The sequence below is a fragment of the Oreochromis aureus genome, linkage group 23 (genome assembly GCF_013358895.1).
Source record: "Oreochromis aureus strain Israel breed Guangdong linkage group 23, ZZ_aureus, whole genome shotgun sequence".
NCBI lineage: Eukaryota > Metazoa > Chordata > Actinopteri > Cichliformes > Cichlidae > Oreochromis > Oreochromis aureus.
The window spans coordinates 21032523-21041918 of NC_052963.1; the positions used below are offsets into that span (position 1 = coordinate 21032523).

At 43.1% G+C, this 9396-nt stretch overlaps 1 protein-coding gene across 1 annotated transcript; it reads right to left on the reverse strand.

Annotated features, from left to right (window-relative positions):
* Positions 1–383: 383 nt before the first annotated feature.
* Positions 384–7262, reverse strand: LOC116310264 (tubulin alpha-1C chain-like). The gene is made up of 4 exons (XM_031727024.2): positions 7118–7262; positions 2941–3163; positions 1693–1841; positions 384–1580 (listed from the first exon to the last, which is right to left on the reverse strand). Exons 1-4 carry the CDS (start codon positions 7118–7120, stop codon positions 606–608), a joined length of 1350 nt encoding a protein of 449 aa, XP_031582884.1. The 5' UTR covers positions 7121–7262; the 3' UTR covers positions 384–605.
* Positions 7263–9396: the final 2134 nt, after the last annotated feature.

Sequence of the window (9396 nt, forward strand, 5' to 3'; positions counted from 1 at the left end):
TTATCTTTGCGTCACTTATGCTTTGAACTTGATCTTTTTCTTTTTTAAAGAATGCCATATTATTCTATAAATTAAATACCATCTTCGGGTGTCATGTGACCTAAACATGTGTAATAGGGTGCAGATTATTGCACAGCCTGTTCAAAAGCCATTTTAGTTGGACCAGAAAGCTTCAACATTGCCTAAGAATGGTTTTTATTGGTCTATTAAACCAGTACTGTAACAATTAATCTGTATATGAACATATACTATTAGGCACACATTATAGTTTTATAACTTCCTTTTCCTGTTTTTTTTTTTTTTTTTTTTTTTAGTGCTTGGCTTCTAAACCTTCATTATAGATCTACATCATAGAGTTTTAATAAAGTGTTGATGAGGACAAGTTTGATAGGTGCAAAGAGTTTTATTAGAAAAAGAAGATACAGACACCGTCTCTCTCAGTTGAGAGTCATTTTTCAATAAAACCAAACACCCTGGGATTGAGCTCAGAAAACTGCTGCTCTGCAGTCTTTATTAGTGGTCTACAGTCATTAAACTGCTTCTGCATGAGACTGATAACGATGACATGAAAAAAGCTCTTCTTTTTTAATAAACATCTCCTGTTTTTAATACTCCTCCCCCTCTTCATCTTCTTCAAACGAGTCGATGCCAACCTCCTCATAATCCTTCTCCAGGGCAGCCATGTCCTCTCTGGCCTCTGAGAACTCTCCCTCCTCCATTCCCTCTCCCACATACCAGTGGACGAAGGCCCTCTTGGCGTACATCAGATCGAACTTGTGGTCGAGTCGAGCCCAGGCCTCTGCGATGGCGGTGGTGTTGCTCAGCATGCACACGGCTCTCTGCACCTTGGCCAGGTCTCCTCCAGGAACCACAGTGGGGGGCTGGTAGTTGATGCCCACCTTGAAGCCTGTAGGACACCAGTCCACAAACTGGATGGATCGCTTTGTCTTGATATTGCCAATAGCGACATTGACATCTTTGGGCACCACGTCACCACGGTACAGGAGGCAGCAGGCCATGTACTTTCCATGGCGAGGGTCACACTTCACCATCTGATTGGCTGGCTCGAAGCAAGAGTTGGTGATCTCAGCCACGGTGAGCTGCTCGTGATAGGCCTTCTCTGTTGAGATAACAGGGGCATAGGTGGCCAGAGGGAAGTGGATGCGAGGATAGGGCACCAGGTTGGTCTGGAACTCCGTCAGGTCCACATTCAAGGCTCCGTCAAAGCGCAGGGAGGCGGTGATGGAGGAGACAATCTGGCTGATGAGGCGATTCAAGTTGGTGTAAGATGGGCGCTCGATGTCCAGGTTCCTTCGGCAGATGTCATAGATGGCCTCATTGTCCACCATGAAGGCGCAGTCAGAGTGCTCCAGGGTGGTGTGGGTGGTCAGGATGGAGTTGTAGGGCTCCACCACAGCTGTGGACACCTGAGGAGCTGGGTAGATGGCGAACTCCAGCTTGGACTTCTTGCCAAAGTCTACAGAGAGACGCTCCATGAGCAGAGAAGTGAAACCAGAGCCAGTTCCTCCACCAAAGGAGTGAAAGACGAGGAATCCCTGGAGACCTGTGCACTGGTCAGACTGACCAAAAAAGGCACATGTTAAAATTTAAGAATCAAAAACAACATTCAAAGCCCATTTATTTCAGTAGCCCCACTCTCAAAATCTCTCCAGGTTTCTGCTGTTCTCTCACCAGTTTGCGGATCCTGTCAAGAACAGAGTCGATGTGCTCCTTTCCCACAGTGTAGTGGCCGCGGGCATAGTTGTTTGCAGCATCCTCCTTCCCGGAGATCAGCTGTTCAGGGTGGAAGAGCTGGCGGTACGTTCCTGTACGGACCTCATCTGAAGGAGAGCAAGAGAGAGCGAGCGATGCTTTGACTGTTCATGCTGAGTGAGAAAATTTGCTCTTAAAAATCAAACCGCACTATTAAAATGGATGCCAAAACATTAAAAGTCCCCCTGAAGGTAATTTGGGTCCAGTTTGTAGTTTCTGTTAATGACGTTTGGAAGAACAGAAACTTTATAAAATTTACAAAGGCTCTCTTTTGTAAATGTGGGTGTCAATAAACAATAAAAAGGAGCCAACATGCAATAAATATTAACACACTTTAACACAACTCTAAGTCTGTATTAATTCCATCTGTAGTTGCAAAGCCATGATGAAAATGTTGAGTGAAAGAAGAAAACTGGATCTGACTGGCTGATTTAAACTCAAGTGGGCTGGGCTACAGAGAAACCCAGCCTACTTGAATGATTTGAAATGAACTTCAGCCAGGAGATAAATTCATAAAAGTGACTGTTACTACATCAGCATTGTCTCGGAACCACCTGCTACCGATAACAGAAAATGATTAACTAGTTTTAACTTCATAGCTTTGGACATTTTTATAGCTCAGTTTACACACGCGTTATGATTTTTTTTGGCCACTTGGGGGCAGCAGAAACAAATATTTGCCCACTACATAAGAATCAGCCCTACTTGGAGCCAAGCTCACGTCCTCTTGATAAACAGAAGTTGAGATTCCCTCTTTTAAGCTCAGTTTTTGGTCTCCTGAGAAAAAAAATATCTGGCCTTTCGACTACTAAATGCTCCGCTATGTTCACCAGCTGGACTTTAACCGGGTCCCTTTGCGGTCAAATGCTGAGCATTGAAAGTATGTAAAATTTCAGGGTGAGGCTTATCTTAGTTCATTGTGTCTGCAATCTAGTCTATTTATAAAAGCGTGCAATGCTAAACCACTGTATGACAGCTTTTTGATACTTCACAGTTTGCCCATGTCTGCAGACTGTAGGAGAAACGTGCAAAGAGTCTTTAAGGTTTTTTAAAAACTGCTTGAAAAAGATAATCACTTTAAACTCTAAATGACAAATAAAATAACAGCTCCCACCACCCTTTCAATGCCCTAAACCCTTAAAAACCTGCTCAGAGTAAAACCCTCACCGATAACAGTGGGCTCCAGGTCCACAAAGATGGCTCTGGGGACGTATTTCCCAGTGCCGGTCTCACTGAAGAAGGTGGTGAAGGAGTCGTCATAGCCTCCGGTGGGCTTGTCGCTGGGCATGTGGCCATCTGGCTGGATGCCGTGCTCCAGGCAGTACAGCTCCCAGCAGGTGTTGCCCATCTGGACACCGGCCTGGCCAACATGGATGGAGATACACTCACGCTGTAGAGGAATAAAAAAAAAAAAAGACTTTTTGGTTATTAATATTCTTCTTCTTTTTGTTCTAATATACAGCTGTTGTCAAAAGTTTACATCCACTAATCATTGGCATAAATTTCATGGTAATTTGGGGCTTTTGATGATTTTATTTAAACTGCCCCTTTTCCATGGTGGAATGATTGTACAGCATACATCTTTAATCACTTTTTTTTTTTTAAAAGAGAGATAAGAACAGGGTCCACAAGTTTGAATGTATTTTGGGGTTTCTCTAATCCATGCAGGGTCAACAGTATAGATACAGACTCAAATAAAAAACGAACACTCCAACTAATATTTGGTCAAATTTCCCTTAGCAAGTTGAACCTCAACCAGACGCTTTTGGTCATCATCAACAAGCTTCTGGCAGAATTCTAGCTTATATCTGACCGCTCTTCTTGGCAGATTTGGTAGAGTTTATTTAAATTGGTTGGTCTCTTGGCACAGACCTTGCTTTTAAGCTCAGTCCACAAATTTTCAACAGGGTTGAGGTTGGGGCTTTGGGAAGGCCACTTCAGCAGCTTAATGTTAGCTAGCTTTATCCATTCAAAACTAGTTTTGATGTGTTTGGGATTATTGTCAAGTTGGATCACCCAACTGTGGTCAAGTTTCAACCATCTAGCTCACAGGTGTCGAACTCCTCCAAACATACCTCTTGTCACTGTGGTCAAACAGCTCAATCTCGTCTGACCATAAAACTTTTCGGCTTGTCCATGTGGGCTGCTGCAAATTTAAATTGAGTTTGAAAGCATTAATTTTGAAGGGGCTTCATTCTTGGTCGACACCATCTCATGTAAGACTATCTTCACTGTGGACAGTGATGTTGATGTTTCAGCAGTTTCTAGTTCACGGCAGGTTTGAGCTTGATGGTTCCTGATTTGTTCCTGAACATCCTAACCAATTTCCTCTTATCTGAGGGTGACAACTTACTCTTTCTTTCAGACATCAGCAATGTGGTGACAGATCTGAATAACTCGTACTTAAGTACAGTTGTTTGAATTGATGATCTTGGAATAGGCAGTTGTTTAGAAAATACTCCAAAAGACCTTCCCAACTAGGTTAAATCTACAGTTCTCCTTCTGGGATCTTCAATGAGTTCCTTGGACTTTCCCATTGTTTTGAGTATTGATCAGTCTAATGAGTTCTGTTAAATAAATCATTTTAAAGCTGCAAAGGCAAACTACCAGTTGGAATCAATCATGATCACTAACAAGATGTTAATAGGCCTCATATAGGACATCATAGAATCTTCAGTACCACTTATTAACAGATTTAAGTGTGTTTATGTATATATTTGAGGCAGTATGTATATGTTTGACCCTGCCTGTGTGGATTAGAGAAAATCCAAAATAAATTCAAACTTGTGCACGCAATTCTTGTTTTTTTAAAGTCATTATAGATGTATGCTGTACCGTTATTCCATCCTAGAAATAAAAAATTTCAAAAAAATTGTTAAAAGCCCAAAATTAATATTGCATCATCCCCATGATGAATGGTGGTATATCAAAAATCACATAAAAATATATTTTTTTAATGCTAAATTGTTTTAACTGGATACCTTACTGCCAACATTTCTGCCTTTAAGCCTGTCATGACCTGCTTAATATGACAGTTGAGCTGGGTGGAGTCGATTTGCTCTACAATCCGATTTCCATGTGTTCAAATTGCCTGGATCTACAATTTATAGGAGCTCTCAGGCATCACCACCTTAGACTAACAAGCAGTGGTGATTAACACAGTCTTGTCAGAGTGTGTGTAAGGTCCAAAGTGCTTCCACTCCCTGCTCAAGTATTTTTTTCAGCTGCTTATAAAAGATGTGGGTGAGAGTGAAAACGTGTTTGGTCTCATCGTGCAGAAGTGGCCTGAGGGAAAGTAGGATGCAACATCAGCAGTCCAGTTTAAGCTGTCAAAAAGCAACATGGATATGAAATCAGCCTCGTTCATGAATTATTAACCCGAGTCATATTAATCTCTGCAGATGATTTTGTTCCACAGTGTTTGCATTATCCCAGCAGTTTCCCTGTCAACAGAGGACCATCTGTCCACGAAAAAACGAGAGCACATGCGTCATGTGCTGCTCATACCTGCTGAGACAAGACTTCAGGTATAACACACCCTGATGTGTTGATGGATAAGAAACAGCTTCATGTTTACAAGGTGTCTCAGCGGGAAAGCGGATCTCAAATTCTTAAAACCAAACATGCCTGTTTAAACCTATGGCTAAGCCTACAAACACATTTAAAGAAACCCTAACAATGCCGCAAGGCATGTTCGTTATATAAGATACGATTAAGCCTGATAATCAGTCTCGAGGTTTTACATTTGAGGAGATAAAGGGATTTCAGCGGAGAGATATTTCAGGAATTTTCTGAATGCAAGAGACCAAAAGTTAGGATTAGTCACCACAAACCAAGATTTAAATTTAAATCTATTTTTCAGCTCAGCTTTGGGCTTCTTGTGAATTATGATCCACCCTTCATCCACCACCGCCCCCCTCCTTTGTAAAAGGCTCGTGATCAGGGGCGGCGGAGGAGGGGAGGATGGGGTCACCGTGACAGAGGAGCTGCCAAGTATGGCGATGGTAGACAGCTATTTTGAGTGTAGTGTCATTCAGACGACCCTCAGAGAGCGGCGGCTACACTTTTACCCCGCTAATCTGCAAACAATCTGACGCTTCCAGCCTCTCTGCAAACATACATGAAGCTAATTCAGCAAGAGCTGTTGTGACATTTGTTGGCTGAATGTGAGGAAGGTGGGCGTGACGGCCTGTTTGCTTGCTGGTGTTGCAATATGCCTCGCAGCCTTGAAATACCCACTTCCAGGAAAACATGGGGGCTGAGGGGCGGGTGTCTAGAGTGAAACTGTGCTTCCTGTATCTCGTCCCCTGACTGAAACCACGTCATGTTTGACGTCCGGGTCTCCATGCTGGATAGCTAACACAGTAGAGAGCTTTGTGCTGCAAGAGTGCGCACTCAAACAAAAATGCAGAAGTGGCTATGAATCATTAAAGATTTTGAGTTTCCTGGTTTTCTTGGATGAAAGTGATTTGGATTGTTGTTGTTCGTGTGTGTTTTGGTGAAAGAAGGGACCGGATGGACAAACCAGAAGCCGTCCAGACCAGACGATGCCAAGTATTCACTTAAAGCTCACTCTTTAAGGTGGAACTGAGTCTCTGAGCTCTCTGCACTTCCCCCTCCTCAGTAGGAAGTGTCACAAGAAACCGTTTTCTTGCGTTCAATCACTTCTGCCTGCCTGCATTTTCCAAATGACCTGCAAATGTTACACCACTAACTGCTGCAAAGGGAGCAAAAGTCAGAGGGGGAGATCAGAGTCCTGAAGTTTATGCACAGTTTCTGCTGATTTCCCTTATCTTTAACATTTCGAGCAACTTTGCTCGAAATGTTGTGCACTCCAAAGACCCCGGAGTTTCTGCAGCTTGTGAGCACGCTGCTGAACAAATATAAATGCAAAATACACAAGCGGCCTGCTGGAAGCCACATCAGCATTCCCAACCGGCCGGGCAAACAAGCACGCCCCTCCTGACAGACACACAGTCCTCCAGGCCTCATATGGAAAAAGTTAACCTTCCCCTGAGCCGGAGCTGAAGCCAGCTACCCGGTAGCTTGTTTCCACTGACTGACTTTATGTTTTAAACATACATTTGTTTTCCGTGGCTGAGGTAGGAGGTATTTCCTGCGTCAGCGCCAAAAAAAGAAATGTGTTTTGAGAAGCAGCCTGGGGCCAGTAGAGTAGAAACAGTAGACTGAAGCTCGGGTTTCAGAAGAAAGTGTGAAGATATAAGAGGAAACCTTAAATTATGAAGAAAATTCAAGTCTATTATGTTGCTTTTTTGGATATATACAGCTGAATAGAAGCAGTTCTGTGCTAATAACAGTAAATAATGTCTGGATTGATACTCACCATTGTGCTGTTTTAATTGTTTTCCAAGGAGAAAGAGAAGTAGTTCAAATCTGCAGGTTCTCACAGTGCACCTATAATGAGATCTCTGTGAGGGAAGTCTCATCAGTGTGTGACACGCACACTTTTATAGCTACTACAGGAGGTGGAGGAAAAGGGGGCGGAGGAGGAGAGGTGGAGCCACCCAACAGCTGAAACTTTCTTTTTTTAAGGGCAAGAGAAGTCTTCCTCTGTGTCCTTGTCATAATAAAAGTCCACAGGAAGTACTCAGATGATGTCATCTTCTGATAGGGATAGCTGTTTTTAGTTCCACAGGTGTGAAGTAACATGTATTTAAAAACTCTCATTATAGGTTTGTCCCACTATGTCAAAATAAATTTGTGTTACCTAATTTTCTGTAATATAGATCTCCTGTTCCAGTACTGGATCCTCATATTAAACATTAAACATTAACTGAAGTTTCAAATATGTGCAAGTAATACCAATGACTCAACAGCTCTAAATGCTGTTTCAGACAGTTGTTTTTCTAGCCTTGGCTCTGTATTATGTCATAAAGAGCAGATTTCTTCCTAATATGGTCATCTCTTAAATTTCGTTGTCATGTTGTAATTTTTTCAGAAGTGCACTGTTGTTAAACTTCCTTTTTATTTGCTTTTTTCCCCCGGGCCAGCACCATTACATAATAATCTGCTCTTCATCACATGCCTGGTTAAATAAAGGTTATGCTGGATCACTGCACCATCTTGTGACAAAGTTGTAAAAAGTCTATTCAGATCCTTGTTAAGTAAATAAAAGATTTCTGACCCTCATCAACCCTGTTTTTAGGAGCACACTCCTCTGAGAGTGCTCTTTAAAAGGTCTATAATGATCTGAATGACTTCTGATGCAGGGCATTGTTCTGTGCTCACTATGCTAGTCCTGAGTACTGCCTTTGACAACAAAATTTTACTTAATAATCTTAAAATAATACTTTGGCTGGTGTCTCTGACTCTGTGTTAGACTGTTAGCAAATTCTCCTCTAACTCCTCTCCTCTAGCTGTCACTTGGTGTTCGCTCGCTCTGCGGTATAGTATCACTTCCTGTTCCTGCTCAAACACTGTGGTGTTTCTGAGTAGCTTTTCTGCTTAGCAATTTAATTTAAATCTTTTGATACATCCCTTTTTCATAGTATAATCTTAACGTGCTTCATCTGAATCACCCTTTCTGTGTGCTCACTGCCTAATTTATAGCCAAAGTATTCACTCACTGTCTCTGTACTGTTTCGCTAGCTTAGCTTAGCTCAGTAGCCGACTCTGTTAGCACCATGGCTACTTCACCTGTCCCTCCTGCACTTTCCTGCTCATTGTGTCAGATGTTTAGTTACTCCTCGGCCTCCTTTAGCAGTAATGACACCTGTAACAAATGTAGCATATTTGTAGCTCTGGAGGCCAGGATTACTGAATTGGAGACTCAAGCCGCACCCTTCATTCACCCGTAGCCAGCCAGGCCCCTGTAGCTGGTGCAGCCAAGATAGCGAGGGCCCGCTAGCTTTTTCCCGGCAGACCCCAAGCAGCTGGGGAAAGAGGGCGGCTGGGTGACGGTGAGGAGGAAGCATAGTCTTAAACTGAAGCCCCAGGTACACCACCAACCTGTTCATGTGTCTCAACTGTTTTTCCCCACTCGGCGACACACCCGCCGGGGTCAAACTCTGGTAATTGGCGATTCTGTTCTCAGACATGTGAAGTAGAGACACCGGCAACCATAGTCAATTGTCTTCCAGGGGCCAGAGCAGGCGACATTGAAGGAAATTTAAAACTGCTGGCTAAGGGTAAACGTAAATACAGTAAGATCATAATTCACGTCGGCAGTAATGACACCCGGTTACGCCAGTCGGAGGTCACTAAAATCAATATTGAATCGGTGTGTAACTTTGCCAAAACAATGTCGGACTCTGTAGTTTTCTCTGGTCCCTCCCCAATCAGACCAGGAGTGACATGTTTAGCCGCATGTTCTCCTTAAATTGCTGGCTGTCTGAGTGGTGTCCCAGAAACGATGTGGGCTTCATAGATAATTGGCAAACCTTCTGGAGGAAACCTGGTCTTGTTAGGAGAGACGGCATCCATCCCACTTTGGATGGAGCAGCTCTCATTTCTAGAAATATGGACCAATTTATTAAACCCCCAAAATATGACTATCCAGAGTTGGGACCAGGAAGCAGAGTTGCAGTCTTACACGCCTCTCTGCAGCTTCTCTCCTCCTGATACCCCCCAAAAACCCATCTCCATAGAGACTGTGTCAGCTCC

What these genes read in the sequence shown, in the direction of transcription:
- LOC116310264 (XM_031727024.2), bottom strand. An exon ending in CCTGGAGCCCACTGTTATCG is followed by an intron (nt 1,842 to 2,940) that starts GTGAGGGTTTTA and finishes GCTCTCCTTCAG; the next exon opens with ATGAGGTCCGTACAGGAACG. An exon ending in TTGACAGGATCCGCAAACTG is followed by an intron (nt 1,581 to 1,692) that starts GTGAGAGAACAG and finishes TTTTTTGGTCAG; the next exon opens with TCTGACCAGTGCACAGGTCT.